General features: G+C 42.3%; 1 protein-coding gene across 3 annotated transcripts; it reads left to right on the top strand.

The window, feature by feature from the left end:
* Positions 1 to 520: 520 nt before the first annotated feature.
* Positions 521 to 18,663, top strand: LOC110525736 (spliceosome associated factor 3, U4/U6 recycling protein). Of its 3 annotated transcripts, none has more exons than XM_021606136.3 (19): positions 521 to 3,479; positions 4,149 to 4,275; positions 5,128 to 5,232; positions 5,327 to 5,511; positions 6,152 to 6,257; positions 7,018 to 7,142; positions 7,411 to 7,566; positions 12,336 to 12,474; positions 12,666 to 12,773; positions 12,889 to 12,966; positions 13,053 to 13,111; positions 13,231 to 13,340; positions 13,460 to 13,572; positions 14,174 to 14,250; positions 15,713 to 15,884; positions 16,023 to 16,498; positions 16,597 to 16,749; positions 17,702 to 17,892; positions 18,127 to 18,663. In XM_021606136.3, exons 1-19 carry the CDS (start codon positions 3,294 to 3,296, stop codon positions 18,314 to 18,316), a joined length of 2,856 nt encoding a protein of 951 aa, XP_021461811.3. In that variant the 5' UTR covers positions 521 to 3,293; the 3' UTR covers positions 18,317 to 18,663. The 3 variants fall into 3 exon arrangements, with proteins under 3 accessions (XP_021461811.3, XP_021461810.3, XP_090093782.1); XM_021606135.3 differs by having other exon boundaries at positions 12,666 to 12,794; XM_090237656.1 differs by lacking the exons at positions 521 to 3,479; positions 4,149 to 4,275 and adding an exon at positions 4,716 to 4,748 and having other exon boundaries at positions 12,666 to 12,794.
* The last annotated feature ends 1,791 nt before the right edge of the window (positions 18,664 to 20,454 follow it).

Below are 20,454 nucleotides of genomic sequence, written 5' to 3'. Positions count from 1 at the left end.
CTTTTCAAGAAGAATTTTAGCAAATGCAATAGATAGTGGTTATAGCAATTTTTGTCCAAATAAAATATAATTGTTATTTGGTTGTCGTCTTCTTGCCATGTAGCTCGGTACCAGATAGCCTCTTAGAATCAGAGATTGAAATATTTACACACGCCTCTAACATGCAAGCTCAGCATTCCCGAACAGTCCCATTACATGTTGAACTAACTTCATTTCAATTTACTTGACATTTTGTCCGCCAATTTTGTCCCTATGTCGGATCTAATCTGATACAAAATATCCACAGAGAAGTGTTATCAACCCGACCTTCAGACCTGGTCTGTATATCGTTTATCGTATATCGTTTCTATTTACGATTTTTATCTTTATCTTTTTATTTGTATTTTCAATACTGATGCAATTCGCACAAATAGTGGACCACTTCCCATAAATGTGCTTCGGTCCACATATTTGGTTATTATTTACATATTGTGCATCACGTGCAATGCATCAAGAGATCTAAAATATAAGAGACAGAACCTACCAGCGCCCTAAAAAGTAGGGTAAACAACACCTTCTTGTGGAAACCCTGTCTCCACATCCTACCACGAAAAGGACCAAAGTGTAAATATAATGTCATTCAACCTTCTGGTTTGTATCTTCTTAAGGGTGACTTCGGTCATGGTAACAGTCGGATATTTTGGAAAGGTACCAGATTACATGACGTTTTGACTTTTGCATAGAATCTGGGGGTGTGTTCACTTGCCAGGCTCTACCTTGGACAACAGTGAACAACTGCAGCCCGCAATTCACGGTGTTGAATGTGGGTCAAAAGGGAAATAAAAGTATTATCTGAGTTTTTTCACCGGTAGACAGTGTCCTTCGATCCCGTCTGCCCTCACCGTTGTTAACAGAATTGCGGGAAAAACAGTGCCCGACAGGTGGGGGCGAAGGACACTGTCTACTGCTAACACAGTAGGCGGGAGTGACACTATGTGCTAACTAGCTTGCTTACTAGTTAGCGACGTCATGTGCTAGCTAGCTAGTTAGCACACGGTGTCGCCTCTGCCTTCTGCCTGCTTTGTACTGAAAAAAAACGTGCCCAACAGGCAGGAGCGAAGTACACTGTCTACCAGTATCGCCTACCGCTAGCTTCTCCGGTACACAGCAGGTGGGAGGTGGAGGCGTTTAGCTTGCTACTTAACGAGCTACCCTAACGGAAAACAATTGCAGTCAAAGTGCAGTATAACTGCAGTACGCTGTAGTATAACTGTAGTTAGAGTGCAGTGTAACTGCAGTATGCTGCAAATACTGCATCCAATATATATATTTTTTACTGCAGTTATTCTGCAATTACTGCATCCAAAATACGTCGACTGCACTTACTTACTGCAATCTTTTTTGTAAGGGCATAATACAGCGTTGCACCCGCCTTCCATGTACCGTTGTCCTCCTTAGGACTAGCTGGCTATGGTAGCACTCAGTTTCCTTCGCTCCCTCCTGCTCAACACCTTCCCTTGCCATATTTAACAGAACTGTGGGAAAACAGTGCCCGACAGGCAGGGGCAAAGGACACTACCGGTGTGTACTAACTATAGCTATCTACGTTGTTGCCCCCGCCTCTTCTGTGGGGTTTATATGTGGTTGGGATTAAACGTTATGGTGCATTACCGTCATTGACTGTATTGGAGCCCTCCTGCCTATGTACTGGAGTCATTACTTCTATTGGTCAATTTTTAAGTTAACTCAGCAAAAAAAGAAACGTTATCACTGTCAACTGCGTTTATTTTCAGCAACCTTAACATGTGTAAATATGTGTATGAACATAAGATTCAACAATTGAGACGTTGAAGAAGTTCCACAGACATGTGACAAACAGAAATGGAATAATGTGTCCCTGAACAAAGGGGGGCCAAAATCAAAAGTAACAGTCAGTATCTGGTGTGGCCACCAGCTGCATTAAGTACTGCAGTGCATCTCCTCCTCTTGGACTGCACCAGATTTTCCAGTTCTTGCTGTGAGATGTTACCCCACTCTTCCACCAAGGCACCTGCAAGTTCCAGGACATTTCTGGTGGGGAATGGCCCTAGCCCTCACCCTCCGATCCAACAGGTCCCAGACGTGCTCAATGGAACACTGACATTCCTGTCTTGCAGGAAATAATGCACAGAATGAGCAGTATGGCTGGTGGCATTGTCATGCTGGAGGGTCATGTCAGGATGAGCCTGCAGAACGGGTACCACATGAAGGAGGAGGATGTCTTCCCTGTAACGCACAGCGTTGAGATTGCCTGCAGTGACAACAAACTCAGTCCAATGATGCTGTGACACACCGCCCCAGACCATAATGGACCCTACACCTCCAAATCGATCCCGCTCCAGAGTGCAGGCCTCGGTGTAACGCTCATTCCTTCGACGATAAACGTGAAACCGACCATCACCGATGGTGAGACAAAACCGCGACTCCTCAGTGAAGAGCACTTTTGCCAGTTCTGTCTTGTCCAGCAACGGTGGGTTTGTGCCCATAGGCGACGTTGTTGCCGGTGATGTCTGGTGAGGACCTGCCTTACAATAGGCCTACAAGCCCTCAGTCCAGCCTCTCGCAGTCTATCGTGGACAGTCTGAGCACTGATGGAGGGATTGTGCGTTCCTGGTGTAACTCGGGCAGTTGTTGTTGCCATCCTGTACCTGTCCCGCAGGTATGATGTTCAGATGTACCGATCCTGTGCAGGTGTTGTTACACGTGGTCTGCCACTGCGAGGACGATCAGCTGTCTGTCCTGTCTCCCTGTAGCTCTGTCTTAGGCGTCTCACAGTACGGACATTGCAATTTATTGCCCTGGCCACATCCGCATGCCTCCTTGCAGCATGCCTAAGGCACGTTCACGCAGATGAGCAGGGACCCTGGGCATCTTTCTTTTGGTGTTCCTCAGAGTCAGTAGAAAGGCCTCTTTAGTGTCCTAAGTTTTCATAACTGTGACCTTAATTGCCTACTGTCTGTAAGCTGTTTGTGTCTTAACGATCATTCTACAGGTGCATGTTCATGAATTGTTCATTAATTGAACAAGCATGGGAAACAGTGTTTAAACACTTTACAATGAAGATCTGTGAAGTTATTTGGATTTTTATGAATTATCTTTGAAGGACAGTGTCCTGAAAAAGGTACGTTTCTTTTTTTTGCTGAGTTTATAAAGAGGGGTTCCTGCAGGTGCAGGAATGCCCACATGCAGGAACGCCCCGAATTACGGGCTGCAGTTGCACCCTTCTCACCTTGGAAAGCTCTCACTGACTGTTACCAGGCAGACAAAGTTCCAACATGGCAGCAACGGGGGACGCAGATGAGACTCAGTTGCAAGAGATGGAGGAAGAGGCAGTGATGGAAAATGAAATGGATTCAGATGAAGAGGAGGGTTTGGGAATTGAAAATTCCGACGATGAAATAGACAATTCATCAGAAGACGAAAAAGAGAATGAAGCCGAAATTCAGCGTTTGGAGGAGCAGGTACGTTAGCAAATTTAGCTACCTAAGCTAACTTACTCTAGCTTTGTTTGAGAAATTAATGGAAACCTAGCTAGCCATTTATCTAACGTTTGTCAACAACGTTGTCGGTTACATTGAGATTTGAAAGCAATCCACATCAAATAGCAAGTTGGCTTGTTTGCAGACTTGCACCGCTTACATTGAAAAGAACGAAAGCTAGCTAGCATGCTACTATTAGCCAGCTAGCTTCGTTGGAGTAACGTTGACTACGTAACGTTACTATACTAGCTAATGTTGACTCATAACTTGCTAGCATGTTACCTAGCCACAATAATATAATACGAATTTAATACATATCAAATACTGATTTCTAGGCAGTTAGCAAGTTACATTGGCGTTAGCTAGATAGGCAACAAATCCATGCTTCTGCGAAGTTGATTTCCCCAACGACAACGTGCTTGCAGCAGTTGTAAACACGCGCCCTTTTTTGCGAGCTGCAGCTAGTAAGGTAGCTAACTAGACAGTCAGCAACCAAATTGAACAGTACTTGGTTGATTGCACAAACTTACTACACAATTAAGTGATGGAGTCCTGTTTAGTTAGTTACGTTGTGTGTTTGTTTGCTTACCAAAGACACTTTGTAAATGCACCCCAGTGGTTGTTGGTCTGACTCTATACTCTAACTTTCAGCTGTCCATCAATGCTTTTGATTACAACTGTCATGTGGACCTCATAAAACTCCTGAGGCAGGAGGGGGAGCTGCCTCGGCTGCGTAAGGCAAGGCAGAAGATGAGTGAGCTCTTCCCACTCACTGAAGGTTGGTTGGTGTCTGATGGCCTCTGGAGATGTGGTGTTGCAGACAGCTTTGTGCATTACTACTTCTATGATTGAGCTGAAGTGCTTCGTGCAGTAGACTGGATTACATCTAACGTGCTGACCACATCACATGAGCGAGTATTGCAAAATAAATGTACACACATTATTCAATCATTGCACCCACACTGCACACAAGCGTCTGCGTAGCCAGGCGCTGAAGTGTAACTTGGTTCTATCTGTGACTGCTTGACACACTGCAAGGCCCGCCCATTCCATTTCCTCATAGGTTTTTAGAAGCATATACTGTTGATTGAAAGATGAGCTGAGGTCCACACTCCAGTCCAGTTGGTGGTGGTAATGCACCTTAAAGTTGGTTGCCAACCGCCATATAAAGAAGTTTCTAGTAATCTCTAACTCGATTTCCACTTTTGTTTGTGGATTAATTGTCGGAGTAGAGGAACTTGTGTATTTCAGGTAAAATAACAGCTCAATGTTTATATCCCATAACAAATCAGCTAGCAACAGCAAGCTAGCTAAATTGCCATAAATTGTTTTTTTTTTCAACCTGTCCCCAAATTAATATAGTTGGTTCAGAGTTATTTTTGATATTTCAACATGCGTGCGATGGCGTACGCGCGCGCCAGGTCTAGTCAGCATTTAAGACTTGTTGAAAGTAGTTCTGCTGCTCCTTTTGTTGTGATTTGATTGGCCTTTTATGGATGATGATTTTAATCATTTGGAACAAGGTTTACTGTTTCAACACATTCCTGTGGAAAGTTGTGATGGTTTCATTGTTTTGAACATACTGAATGTTGTTGTGAACTGTATGCAAAGCTGACTTGTCCTCCTGCAGAGATTTGGCTGGACTGGCTCAAGGATGAGATCCACCTAACAGAAGAGGAGCCGAACCGGGAGAAAGTCTATGAGCTCTTTGAGACGGCTATGAAAGATTATATCTGTGAGTTCTGCCCCCACTCATTGGCTTGTGTTACGATTCTATATGATGTGATGTTATTGTAAACTAAACATTGCAATTCTTGTGTGGCCTTCAGGCCCTGAAATCTGGCTGGAATATGCCCAATACTCTATCGGGGGCATGGGACTGCCTGGTGGGATGGAGAAGGTGAGGTCCATCTTCGAGAGAGCCCTGACAGCTGTGGGGCTGCACATGACCAAGGGGGCGACAGTGTGGGAGGCCTACAGGGAGTTTGAGAACGCCATACTGGCAACTGTTCAGGTGAGCTCCCCTGAAGAATAATGATCTCAAATAGCTGCAACATGCTACTCATTTCTCTATACCTCCCCATGTCTTTATTTCTTAGGGTGTTTTGTAGGGCTCGGAATTGCTATACATTATTATCACAATACTTATGTGCCGATATGTATTGCGGTTCTCACGATTCTATATGTATTGCGATTCGATACTGTGATTTGATGTTCCAAACATATTGCTGACCATATGTCTGCTGCAGAAGGACAAGAGAGCCATGAGAAAACGAGTTTTGATCAGTCGTGGAAATAAAAGTGCCGGAAAACAAATTGTCTCCCTATTTGAAAAGAAGATGGAGAACAAGCTATGAAGGAGAAATACTTGTGTTTTGGTGCACGTACAGCAAATTACCGCAATAATTATTGCGATATTGTCAATACGATATGATGATTTATCGCCTAAAATTATATGCCGATATGTAACTATCGATTTCCCAATCACTGGTGTTTTGTATAAGAACATTTGCTAAATGAATGATGGTACGTTTTCCTTATATCTGAGTATTAGGCAGAAACAAAAACGCATGATTTGAACTCAATCTGATATTACACAAACCAGTCTCTTTGCTGGATTTTGAATCCGTTTTCTCTCCCTGCTTTCTCCTCAGCCGCCCCCTGGCAGCGTTCCCACCCGCGAGCAGCAGGAGCTTCTGAACGCTCAGCTCGAGCGCATCCACACTCTGTTCCGCCGCCAGCTGTCCATCCCCTTAATGGGTAAGGCTCTTCCTGCTCGTCTCTGGGGGTGGTGCTGTACAGAGGGGAGGAGATTCGGTTGGATGGAATAGCATGTCCTTAAGAGTCCATCATGGCAGACTTGGGAGGTACCCGTTGCAAAGACCTTTTCAGGACAGATGTGGAGAGCCAGTGCAATGTCAGGAGAGTTGTGGGGTGTTGCTTTCTCTTACTATGTGGCTTTTGAAAGACTAAACAGAAGTTTACAGAGAAAGCACTCATCCTCACCAGGCCCAGTAATGTGGTCCCTGACCAACCTTTCATCTAAGTGCAGAACTGGCCAAGAGATAAATGTTCTGGCATTGTCTGCTGCCTTTTTTCTGATACGGCTGAACGGCCACTGGAGGCATTTCTGGAACGGCTAAACCCATCTCCCTCTTCTATGGCCTGTGCCAACGCTCAGTGTATAATCCCTCCTTCTCTATGGCCTGTCATCAGTCAGTGTTTTGTAGCCCCACAAGATGATGGCACAAAGAAAAATAAAACCGGTGAAGCATTTACATGGCTGTGTGTTATTAGTCAAATGAGGAAGAACTCAAACATTTCAAAATCCAATATCCCAATAAATGAGATTTGGAACTATTGGTGTGTCTCCATTCAAGTCATTGTAATAAACGCACAGGATGCTTTTTCTATAATCACCTTCATTCTTAGCCACACTTAGAATGTGGCTGGCTGTTGTTTGCATATTCAGGGTTGAGTGTGAAAGGTTTTTCGTAATGATAACTGTGCTCTTTTGCAGACATGGACGGAACATATGCAGAGTATGAGGAGTGGTCTGACCAGGGGGTGTCTGATACAGTCTCCCAGAAGTACAAGGGGGCCCTGCAAGAAATGGAGAAGAGCAAGCCTTATGAGGAGACTCTGGTACTTACCTAGATTGTATTCTAGTCTGGACATTTGTACCATACTGTTTGTTTTAGAAGGATTTAATGGATTTTAAGCATTCAATTTGATTACTCTGCCTAGAAAGTAGCAGTAGATTAGTAGTAAAGTTATGTATCATTTTAAGTATTATGTGCTTAAGCAAAGGTCTTGCTTTTTTATGCGTGTGAAATCTCTGTGGACTCTGAGTCTTTATTCTAGACATGGTTGTCTGCTCAATGCCCTTAACATGCCAACATTTGTGTTGCAGATGATAGCCGAGCCACCCAAGCTGGCAGAATATCAGACCTACATTGACTATGAGCAAAAGGAGGGTGACCCAGCACGGATCCAGATCATCTTTGAGCGGGCATTGTCAGAAAACTGCCTGGTACCAGACATGTGGGCAAAGTACACCAAATACCTGGTGAGTGCCCCCCCCCCATTTTAATTACTCACAGCCAGCCGTCTCCCTCTCTCCAGCAGCTCCTGAAATGTATTCATGGGCTTTTGAATATCTTTAATGGGATGGTAATTAGATGCTGCGATAGCAAACACAGACAGAGTAATTCATCAGCGCCTTGGCGTTTCACTAGTTTGAAGGGAAAAAACGACTTTTAATCATATGGTTCCTAACCTGTAATCCATTAGGCTGTCTTTAAGAAGCCCAGTTTTGGCACTTTCTGTGTCTCACATTCTGTGTCTCACAACTATAGAATTTAAGGAAATAAAGAAAGCCATCAAGGTATGCAATATGCTGTGGAAGTGCTGTGATTAAATCTAGTCGTCTCCTGCATATACTCAGGGAATTGATTACATTGGAAGTGTGATTTAACTGAATTATATGCTTCCACACATTAATCAAATCATGACACTGCCTAATGGCGTTTGGCAGTATATTATTCCTGGTGCAGTGTTGTGTTGCAGGTGTAGGTCTTTTCACATCTACAGAGGTGTGGAATATCAGTAGCTGCCGTAGTGAAACATTTCTGCTATCCCATGGTTGCACCTATCTAACAAAAACATGTCCTTAATATCACCCAGGTAGAAATTATAGAAGATTTGCTGTCTTTGAGTTCCTTGTCAATAGTGTTGCACGGTGTACTGAAACCTAGGTACTTTTTCAATACTAAAAAAAAACATTTTGGTACTAGAATTTGTTACTTTCGATTCTTCTATCAAATGTGTCTCACTTCATATACTGACTGAGAGGATCAAGTCTAGTCATTTGCCAACGGGGCCAGTAACTTCTCAGTGCATTTGGCGTTCCAGTTCGACATGCCCTGTAAAAGTCCAATAGAAAACTGCTGGTGCACCACATTGAGATTACACGTGGAAAACTCATGCTTTATTTGAGCAATATAATTGACCGTTCATTCTAGCACCACATACTTGATGCAAGTCGCATTTTATTAAGCAGTACATGGGTGAGTCGATAAATCAATCATTCAATAATTCCCCCCCCCCCCCCCCCCCCCAAAAAAAAAATAACTTGTCCTTTGTAAACTAAGACTCGCACTTTACTTTTGTCCCCCTACTAGCACTGACTTTGCTGATGACTACTTTATTTATGAACATTTTACTTACTTGAGATGTGGTTGTCCCACCTAGCTATCTTAAGATCAGAGCACTAACTGTAAGTCACTCTGGATAAGAGCGTCAGACTAAATTGTAAAATATAATTCACATGCGGACTGTCCAGACTATCAAAAAAACTAAAACTAATCAATCCACTCGCTGAGCTTATTTATTTTGAGGGAAAGTGATTTACAAAAGTTTACTTTCAATAGTGAACATAGTTGAAAATTAGCAGTAGGCTACTGTTGATAGTATACAGAAAGACAGCTCTACAAAAATTCAACTGGCATTCGTCTTGGCTACTGCAGCCTCTCGTTTGAGAAGCAGTTAAGAATTTTGTCCACAAATGTATCAACATTTCTATTATAGGTAAATGGTTTAGGATCAGTGAATGCCACAATGTAGTTATTTTTGTTAGATACTTCTCCCTATTAGTTGAAATCATATTTTTTTTCAAGGCCATTTTAGCTGCCTTGCTACACAAATCTTCACAAATCATTGGAATTTGTTGTGCAGTACAGACATTGGCTCCCCCAGACATGTGTTGCTAGGCAACCCCCCCCTCTGCACTTGCTGGGGCAGGCCTTTCCCTTGTGGCTAATGCCAGTGTGTGAAACTTGCTAACAATTGTTTGTGCTATGAATATTAAACTAAATAAATACTGCACTCACAATTTCTTTGCTACAGTCATGATAGTGTTAGACAAAGCAAAGAAAGTGAACTTCAAAACGTGATGTAACATTAGTTTTATTGGAATTTGCCGCTGTTTTTGGTAAGTAATGAATCTGACTATTGGGTTATATAGTTGGTAAGTAGTGAGTGTGATTATTGGGTTATATATACAGTACCAGTCAAAAGTTTGGACATCACCTCATTCCATGGTTTTTCTTTCTTTTTTACTATTTTCTGCATTGTAGAATGATAGTGAAGACATCAAACCGATGAAATAACACATATGGAATCATGTCAGCTTTGCACACTCTTGGCATTCTCTCAACCAGCTTTATAAGGTAGTCACCTGGAATGCATTTCAATTAACAGGTGTGCCTTCTTAAAAGTTAACTTGTGGAATTTCTTTCCTTAATGCATTTGAGCAAATCAGTTGTGTTGTGACAAGGTAGGGGTGGCATACAGAAGATAGCCCTGTTTGGTAAAAGACCAAGTCCATATTATGGCAAGAACAGCTCAAATAAGCAAAGAGAAACAACAGTCCATCATTACTTAAGACATGAAGGTCAGTCAATCCAGAAAATTTCAAGAACTTTGAAAGTTTCTTCAAGTGCAGTCGCAAAAACCATCAAGCGCTATGATGAAACTGGCTCTCATGAGGACTACCACCAGAAAGGAAGACCCAGAGTTACCTCTACTGCAGAGGATAAGTTCATTAGAGTTAACTGCACTGCTGATTAAAGCCCAAATAAAGGCTTCACAGAGTTCAAGTAACATCAACTGTTCAGAGGAGACTGTGAATCAGGCCTTCATGGTCAAATTGCTGCAAAGAAAGCACTACTAAAGAACACCAATAAAAAGAAGAGACTTGCTTGTGCCAAGAAACATAAGCAATGGACATTAGACCGGTGGAAATCTGTAATTTTAGATATTTCGTTCCAACCGCCGTGTCTTTGTGAGCCGCATAAGCATGTAGAGTAGATGTGATGGTGTGGGGGTGCTTTGTTGGTGACACTGTCAGGGATTTATTTAGAATTCAACTCTTAACCAGCATGGCTACCACAGCATTCTGCAGTGATACACCACCTGGTTTGGGTTTGGTGGGACTATTTGTTTTTCAACAGGACAATGACCCAACACACCTCCAGGCAGTGTTAGGGCTATTTGACCAAGAAGGATAGTGATGGAGTGCTGCATCAGATGACCTGGCCTCCACAATCACCCGACCTCAACCCAATTGAGATGATTTGGGATGAGTTGGACCACAGAGTAAAGGAAAAGCAGCCAACAAGTGCTCAGCATATGTGGGAACTCCTTCAAGACTGTTGGAAAAGCATTCCAGGTGAAGCTGGTTGGGAGAATGCCAAGAGTGCATAGCTGTCAAAGCAAAAGATGGCTACTTTGAAGAACCTAAAATATATTTTGATTTGTGTAATACCTTTTTTGGATACTATTCTACAATGTAGAAAATAGTAAATAAAGAAAAACCCTTGAATGAGTAGGTGTCAACTTTTGACTAGTACTAATATATCTCTCTCGATACTTGGAGACAGAATCAATATAATATCATCAAAAATAATATGCGGATTAGAGGTCGACCGATTATGATTTTTCAACGCCAATAACGATTATTGGACCAAAAAAGCTGATATCGATTAATTGGACGATGTTTTTTAAATTGTATTATTATTATAAAAAATATATATATTTTTATGTATTTGTAATAATGACAATTACAACAATACTGAATGAACACTTATTTTAACTTAATATAATACATCAATAAAATAAATTTAGCCTCAAATGAAACCTGTTCAATTTGGTTTAAATAATGCAAAAGAAAGTGTTGGAGAAAAAGTAAAAGTGCAATATGTGCCATGTAAGAAAGCTAATGTTTAAGTTCCTTGCTCAGAACATGAGAACATATGAAAGCTGGTGGTTCCTTTTAACATGATTCTTCAATATTCCCAGTTAAGAAGTTTTAGGTTGTAGTTATTATAGGAATTCTAGGACTATTTCTCTCTATACCATTTGTATTTCATTGACCTTTGACTATTGGATGTTCTTATAGGGACTTTAGTATTGCCCGTGTAACAGTAGCTTCCGTCCCTCTCCTCGCTCCTCCCTGGGCTCGAACCAGCAACACAACGACAACAGCCACCATCGAAGCAGCGTTACCCAAGCAGAACAAGGGGAACAACTACTAGAAAGCGCAGAGCGAGTGACGTTTGAAACGCTATTAGCGCGCGCTAACTAGCTAGCCATTTCACTTCAGTTACACCAGCCTCATCTCGGGAGTTGATAGGCCTGAAGTCATAAACAGCGCAATGCTTGACGCACAACGAAGAGCTGCTGGCAAAACGCACGAAAGTGCTGTTTGAATGAATGTTTACGCGCCTGCTTCTGCCTACCACCGCTCAGTCAGATACTTAGATACTTGTATGCTTGTATGCTCAGTCAGATTATAAGCAACGCAGGACACGCTAGATAATATCTAGAAATATCATCAAACATGTGTAGTTAACTAGTGATTATGATTGATTGTTTTTTATAAGATACGTTTAATGCTAGCTAGCAACTTACCTTGGCTTACTGCATTCGCGTAACAGGCAGTCTCCTTGTGGAGTGCAACGAGAGAGAGGCAGGTCGTTGTTGCGTTGGACTTGTTAACTGTAAGTTTGCAAGATTGTATCCCCCGAGCTGACAAGGTGAAAATCTGTCATTCTGCCCCTGAACAAGGCAGTTAACCCACCGTTCCTAGGCCGTCATTGAAAATAAGAATGTGTTCTTAACTGACTTGCCTAGTTAAATAAAGGTATTTTTAAAAATCGGCAAGTCGGCGCCCAAAAATACCGATTTCCGATTGTTATGAAAACTTGAAATCGGCCCTAATTAATCGGTCGACCTCTAATGCGGATACTCTGCTGTATCGAATTGCTGTTGCCTCAGGACCGCCAACTGAAGATCAAAGACCTGGTCCTGTCCTCTCACAACCGTGCGGTCAGGAACTGCCCCTGGACCATGGGCCTGTGGAAGAACTACCTGCTGGCCCTGGAGAGGCATGGGGCTGACCACCACACTATCTCAGGTAACCACTGGACCACAGGAGGGTTATGGTGGGAACACTAATATCTGTCATACGTGGAGTGGATGTAAACAAAGATTGTAAACAAAGAAGACATTAATGTATATTTCAATGAAAATAGGTGAACTTGGTTACAGGAGTTGTTTTGCCCATGAGACTGTGGAATTATGAAGATCATCTCTTTCCCTCCACAGATGTTTTTGAAAGGGCCCTGAATGCTGGTTTCATACAAGCCACAGATTACGTGAATATCTGGGAAGCGTACCTTGATTACCTGAGGCGGCGCGTCGATTTCAGCAAAGGTGAAAGCACCTTAACATTGGGTAATGCAAAGTAACATAAGTAATACAATCTTATTAGCGGAGTCAAGTGTATACATGAAAGAAGTCCTCTATTGATAATGGCATGCGTTTCCAGAGTCGAGCAGAGAGCTGGAGGAGCTGCGGGCAGCCTTCACCCGGTCCCTGGACTATATGAAACAGGATGTGGAAGAGAGTAAGTGGACCTGCAGCCTGTGTACTGTTCATCTGTCTTTGTGTGTTTGTGTTGGAGACTCACCACCATGTCTTGCTCCTTTTAAGGGTTTAGTGAAAGTGGAGACCCCTCTTGTACTATCATGCAGGTCTGGGCAAAGATAGAGGTACGGGTGAAGATTATGACACACTTGTCTTGTGTTCACTTGCTTCTATCAGTGCAAAAACAGCATCTATACAAATTAAAATGTGATTTTTAAACCACCTCTTTCCTCTCTTTGACCAGGCCTTGCATTGTAAGAACATGCAGAAGGCCAGAGAACTGTGGGACAGCATCATGACAAAAGGGAACGCCAAATTCGCCAACATGTGGTTGGAGTACTATAACCTGGAGAGGTCAGTGAGGTCACTCTTTAGTCGTCACCTATAAACTGTTGTTTTCAAGGTTAGAGATATTGATTTATTAGTGGCAAATCTGATGCTGATTTTGTGTGTGATGTTTTCTGACTCTGCAGGTCGTACGGAGATGCTCTCCACTGCAGGAAAGCCCTCCACAGGGCCGTCCAGTGTACCTCCGACTACCCAGAGCATGTGTGCGAGGTCCTGCTCACCTTTGAGAGGGTTGAGGGTAAGTCAACGTGATGGAAATGTCATGAATGAGGCGATTCGATTAAGCTGGTCTGGGTTGCACTGGGCTATGGCCCGTCACGTGACCACAAAGCCGGCGAGGGAAGTGCGAATTTTCCGTACTTTGTGCCTCTTGGTCATATTGTAAAATAAGGCAGCATGATGCATTATTCAGAAACAAACATCTATTTTCCATTCAAATATATTTAAGAATTTTCAAACTAGTTTTCATTGGGAAGGCAGAAAGCGTTTTTATCAAAACAATCACTTTAGAATGTGAAAACACAGAATCCTACTCATTACTCCACATACTTAACTTGTGTCACTTTTGTTCTGCGCCGACTTCGCCGTCGGCCATAGCGGGGCACCTAGGTCAGGCCCGGGAGGCAGCCTGGTTCCAAAATGAATGCAATCACTTTTCACCAGTGCAAACTCTCACCAACCATGAGCTTAACCAAATCCCCTCAATAAGTGGACAGGTATCTGGAGTGTCAGTTGATGGGCTGGATTGGCTGATTTGTTGAAAACAACACTGTATTGGTAAACCTTAGTCTGAGAGTAAGGTGAATGTTTCATTGCAGTTTGTTCTGTGTAACCTCCAGGTTCTCTGGAGGACTGGGATGCAGCGGTGCAGAAGACTGAGACAAGGCTGAACAGAGTCAATGAGCAGAGGGCCAAGGTAGGATGACACAGCAACACTCAAAACAACACTGCTGCTAGTCATGCCTGTGGACGTAGTGCCTTCAGAAAGTATTCATACCCCTGGACTTCTTCCACATTTTGTTGGTGCACAGCCTGAATTCTAAATTGATTTATTTTTTCGCCCATCTACACACATAATGACAAAGTGAAATCATGTTTTGTTTTTTGGGGCAAATTTATTGAAAATGAAATACAGAAATATCTCATTTACATAAGTATTCACACCCCTGGGTCAATACGTTATACAAGCACCTTTGGCAGCGATTACAGATGTGGGTACGTCTGTAAGAGCTTTCCACACCTTGATTGTGAAACATTTGCCCATTCTTTAAGCGCTGTCAAATTGGTTGTTGAGCATTGCTAGAAAACTCCCCAGTCCTTAACGATTACAGGCATACCCATAACATGATGCTGCCACCACTATGCTTGAAAATATGGAGAGTAATGTGTTGTATTGGATTTGCCTCAAACATAACACTTTGTATTCAGGACAAAACGTTAATTGCTTTGCCACATTTTGTTGTGCCTTGTTGCAAACAGGATGCATGTTTTGGAATATTTTTTTGTGTACAGGCCTCCTTTTCACTCTCAATTAAGTTAGTATTGTGGAGTAACTACAATGTTGTTGGTTTTTTTTTTCTCCTATCACAGCCATTAAACTTAAACTGTTTTAAAGTAACCATTTGCCACGGTGAAATCCCTGAGCAGTTTCCTTCCTCTCTGGCAACTGAGTTAGGAAGGACACCTGTATCTTCGTTGTGACTGGGTGTATTGATACACCATCCAAAGTCTAATTAATAACTTCACCATGCTAAAAGGGATATTCAATGCTTTTTTTAAATATTTAACCATCTACCAATAGGTGCCCTTCTTTGCGGGGCATTGGAAAACCTCCCTGGTCTTTGCGGTTGAATCTGTGTTTAAAATTCACTGCTTGACTGAGGGACCTTACAGATAATTAATGATATGTGTGGGGTACAGAGATGAGGTAGTCATTCAGAAAGCATGTTAAACACTTATTGCACACAACTTATTATGTGACTTATTAATCAGTTCAGGAGTAAAAATGTGCTTTAGGTTTGCCATAAGAGGTTGCATACTTGACTCTTTTCCATTTTCTTTTTGTTGTAAATATTTCAAAAAGCTAAACCCCACTTAATGGGGCATTGTGTGTAGACCAGTGACACAAAACATCTACATTTATAAATTCAGGCTGTAATACAGGCCTGTGCAACTCCAGTTGTCGGGAGCCTGATTGGTGTCACACTTTCTCCATCCCTAGCAAACACAGCTGATTAATCCAAATGCATTCTAAACTGAAGATCATGATTAGTTTATTATTGGATTCAGGTGTGTTAGCTGGGGCAAAACTGTGACACCAATCAGGTTCCTGAGGACTGGAACTGTCAGGTTCATAACGTCATCCCTGTCCCTCTCAGGTGACAGAGAAAGAGGCCCATGTGACTCGCCAGGTGGAGGAGAAGACTGAACAGCGGCGGAGGGCCAAGGCAGACAAGAAGAACCAGAAGAAGGGCCAGAAAGGCAGCAGGCCTGGAGAGAAGAGGAAGGCAGAGGACAAGGATTACGAGGATGAGTGGGGAGAGGAATCGGGTAAGGAGAAGCATGAAGATCATACCTTTATTTAACATAGGATTATTATTGTTTGGTCTCCACTTATGCTAATAAAGTGGCATGTATAGAAGTCATCCTGTGTGTTTGCGCAATCTTTGTGTCACCTCTGTGCAACAGAGCAACCTCCAAAGAGGCACCGAAGGGAGGGCGACCAAGGCTTCAGGGGGGGATGTGGTGGTGCTGAGGAGTTCATGGGGACAGAGAGTGGGCTGTTTGGGAGGAGAGCCCCCCCTGGCCGCAGACAGGAACCACCTGGTACTAAGAGGGGCCAGCAGGTGGCGCCAGCCACCTTATGGAAGACCCAGGAAGACGACCCCGAGCTACGCAAGGACGACTGCAGTGTGTTTATCAGTAACCTGGCCTTCACCATGGAGGATCCAGAGAAGAGGCTGAAGAAGTTGTTTGAGCCCTGTGGTCCTGTCCAGTCAGTGCGCCCCGTCTATGCTGCCAAGGGCTTCAGAGGGTACTGCTACGTACAGTTTGAGGGCAAGGCGTCTGTGGTCGAGGCCCTGAAGATGGACCGGCAAGAGGTGGAAGGCAGGCCCATGTTCGTATCACCCTGTGTGGATAAAAACAAGAACCCTGATTTTAAGGTAAGAGACCCACATCTGTTAGTTTGCATTTAGAGGTGAATGAATGGAATGGTGGTTCACCATGTGGCTAGTAAGTAACTTAATTTCTCTTCCTCTAGGTGTTTAAGTACAACACAAACCTAGAGAAACACAAGATCTTTATCTCGGGCCTGCCCTTTTCCTGCACCAAGGAGCAGCTAGAGGAGCTATGCAAGGTTCATGGCACCATTAAAGACATCCGCTTGGTCACCAACCGCTCAGGCAAACCCAAGGTGAGGCATAACGCTGGTAGTTAAGGGTTATTCCTTTCTCTATCCAGATGTTAAGAATAGTTATTTGCTTGAGTCTTATATTTGTTGTAATGCGAATAAACATCCAAACTATTTTACTTAACTAGGCAAGTCGGTTTAAGAACAAATTATTATTTACAATGATGGCCTACCCCGACCAAACCCTAACCTGGATGACGCTTTGTGAATTGTTCACCACCTTATGGGACTCCCAATCACGGCCAGTTGTGATACAGCCTGAAATCGAACCAGGGTCTGTAGTGACGCCTCTAGCACTGATATGCAGTGCCTTAAGACCGCTGCGCCACTCTGGAACCCCAACTAGGGGTGTGAACATTTTAAACGTTAAAAGGTTAAAATGAAATTGGGGTCCTTAACATTAAGAAAAATCACTTTTTTTTGTAGATGCAGGAAGTGAACAGTATAGTAGGTAAATTTCCACAGTGTTGAAGCGCAAGGCTCAACTTTTCAGTTGTTTTGGTGTATTGGCTACCACCACCTGGTGAACAGCATGAAGTGAACCTGTGCACACGCACAGATAATGTATGACAGCGAAGTGTTGCATCTCGCTCATCTCCATATTCTAACCTGTTCATGGATGATAGGCCCTGCTTTACTGAAGTTGGGAGTCGATGTGCAAGGAGTCAATTATTTTGGAGTTGACTCTCCACCACTACGTCATGAAGTTGGAAAAATGGCAAAGAAAGGCAAGCGACAGCAGCCTCCTCCGAAATTAAATGAAAATAAAATGTCATGTGAATTGAGGTGCAATGCTTAACCTTCTGAAAGGGACACACCGTGAGAACCAAACCATTGTTCTATTTGTTACATTACTAATCCAAACAGATCGTTTGAATCACAAATGTAAAAGCTCCATTGACACATTGGTCATTAGATTTTGCAGGTTTAATGTGCTACTGTGTGGTGTCTGCAGGGTCTGGCGTACGTGGAGTTTGGGGATGAGGCTCAGGCCTCCCAGGCCGTGCTGAAGTTGGATGGCACAGTACTACAGGAACACACACTCTCTGTTGCCATTAGCAACCCGCCTCGCAGAAACACTGCCGACAAGCCTGGCTTCAGCAGACCCGTGGGAGCCATGATGCCCCGGTCTATGGTCTATGGATCGTAAGTTGCCCAACGATCGAGGAATAATGTATTCTTCACACACACTGGCACCTAAAACAATTTAATAGACAATGATATTTCCCTTAACATGGTACTCATTCCTATCAGCCCATTTGTTTATCTAACTCATAAGACATAAGCTGCTTTTTGAAACTGCTATTCCCACCCACTAAAGAGATGTGAAACAATAACTTGAATTTGAGAGGTCTGATTTCCTTTGGATTTGTTTTTCAGGAGGGGAAAAGGGCGCACCCAGCTCTCACTACTCCCTCGTTCACTACATCGGCAGACAGGATCAGAAAGTAAAGCAGAGAATGGGACTGCACCTAAACCCACAGGGGGCGCATCTGGAGATGCTGGGATTGAAGCACAAGCCAAGCCCTTGTCTAATTCAGACTTTGCCAAAATGCTTTTCAAAAAGTGAAAATAATAAAAACTGCCTTTGTATGGAAAGCCATCTTGTGTCCTTGAGGAGAAGAGATGGCAGATATTGTGCTGTACATTTTTGACTCTCCTTTATTCCATACCAATGGCCCCCATCTTCCTTGTCACTTTCTGTAAGAAAGCCTTAATCTCCCTGGCTCAACTGGCCCCAGACTCCATATTACTACATCCTTGTGAACAAGTGTGAGTGCCTGTTTTAATTACCAATTTCAGTTTGTTTTTAATTGGGAAAGGTGTTTTATAGAAGACGTATCATATGTGTGTATGTAAATAATACTTATCGTGTGTTCTGTTTTGGGAAGGGATATAAAAAAAAATCCAAAACCAGCTTGTGACTCATGTTTTAAAAGGTATATGCAAGAGCTTGACATTGTGTAAATATGTATTACAACGATGAAAGATTTTTTTTTGTGTGTTAAGTTTCCTTTAGGTGTCAACATACCACTCATTGTTTTGTTTGCCCTACATGCAACAATATTTGTTCCCATGCAGTGAATGACTAATATTTCACTTTACAGAATATTACCTAAAACTGCAGTTGTACAAATAATTACTGGCCAGAAATCATTCCTCACCTGTTCTGTGCTCACATTTAGACTAGTTTAAGTCTTTGCCCATAAAAACATAATCCTTTATTATTCCCTTACCGGGACTTCTTTGATGGCACTGTAATGTAAGGTTGTCTGACTCATTAAAACCCATCCATGTTTAGGCTGTCTTACCTGAAAGGTTAGAAGAGAATACTTTTTTTTAATGTATTCTCATTTATTCCTGAGATTGTTTCCAATTTGCTCATTCCTGTCTAGGGTATTGAATAAGCTATGAGATGGGTAGGGAATGAACTGACAGTTTGGAGAAGCACTAAAGGGCCATCTCATTCTAATCAGTCCTGTCCACAAGTGAATCAACCATTGTTGGGAGAAAGAATCTATGCAGCGGTTTTGATTGCAAGAGCCCTCCATGTCCACATATTGTAGGCAGATTTGATACGTTCAATAAATTACATCGTGGTAATGTAAAGGTTTGAACTAAATTCCTAAATCTCATTTGCCTTTCAAATGAATGTGGTCATTAACAATTCTGTCGACCAGTAATCCTGTTTGGATGAGTGGGGAACATCATGTGTGTTCAGAATTCACACACTCCAAGTGATTGGCCATAGTTTTGTAATACATTATGTTTGAGAATTATTAGCTATATCTAGCGACGTTCTATCACCACAGTGGCCTAATCTAGTTAGAGACTACAAACATTTGAGCTTTCGAAGTTGCTTTCTGTTTGTCCAATGTATGATGTACATTGTGTAGTAATTTTGAAATCATTGTCATGGTGTTCACATTTTTCTATTACGAGAACGCAAATGTAAACTAGAAATAGCTTATTTTTTAGTTACAAAATTATCAGCGCAACCCTGTGAGATTGAACTTGTTTTACTTTTGTTCAGTGATCCTTTTATTTACCGCTTGTTCCAAGTTTTACACTTGTCATTTGAGTCTTGTAAAAATTTCATCTTGTGGTTTTGTTGCCATTTCTGACCTTAAGTTGTTTATTAAAGCAATTCAAATAGATGTTGAGTTTTGAAACTAAGCATATCACATTTAGGGCCGAAATGGCCCTAATTACATTAAAATAAACGATTAAATACATGAAAGTGCTTTAGTGAAATAGCAGACAGTATGACCCAGATGAGCTACTGTATAGTATAGTACTGTATATTACATTGATGCAAACCATGTTCTCAAAATGACAAGACAGAATAACACGACTGTTGGCCTGCCTATCGCCTGACCACAGAACATTTTACATGTTGAATCGACACACCGCAAGTGATCATCTGTGCACTGTATTTCTTAAGGGGGACAATTCAAAGCAGAATCACAACTCAATCATCTCAGACATGTACACATACTGTAACACCTTCAGTTAATGTAACGCATTCACTCATCAAAATAACTCAGATGAATAGAATGCAAATTCAGAATTATAGGCCTAAATGTCCTTCAGAACCGACACTAAGAACAATGAGTAGCTTTGGCAAGAGTATGAAACAGGTGTCTGTGCACCAACAAGTTCATGACCCTTATGTTTAATCAATGTTAGAAACATGTGACCCTTATT

This window comes from Oncorhynchus mykiss, chromosome 6 (genome assembly GCF_057628025.1).
Source record: "Oncorhynchus mykiss isolate SJ-2025 chromosome 6, ASM5762802v1, whole genome shotgun sequence".
In the NCBI taxonomy this organism is placed as follows: Eukaryota; Metazoa; Chordata; class Actinopteri; order Salmoniformes; family Salmonidae; genus Oncorhynchus; species Oncorhynchus mykiss.
The sequence above is the reverse complement of the archived record's forward strand: the minus strand, read 5'-3'. Positions and strand labels throughout refer to the sequence as shown.

What these genes read in the sequence shown, in the direction of transcription:
- LOC110525736 (XM_021606135.3), top strand. Translation starts at nt 3,294, where the DNA reads ATGGCAGCAACGGGGGACGCAGATGAGACTCAGTTGCAAGAGATGGAG. An exon ending in GGCTATGAAAGATTATATCT is followed by an intron (nt 5,233 to 5,326) that starts GTGAGTTCTGCC and finishes TGTGGCCTTCAG; the next exon opens with GCCCTGAAATCTGGCTGGAA. An exon ending in TGACCACCACACTATCTCAG is followed by an intron (nt 12,475 to 12,665) that starts GTAACCACTGGA and finishes TTCCCTCCACAG; the next exon opens with ATGTTTTTGAAAGGGCCCTG.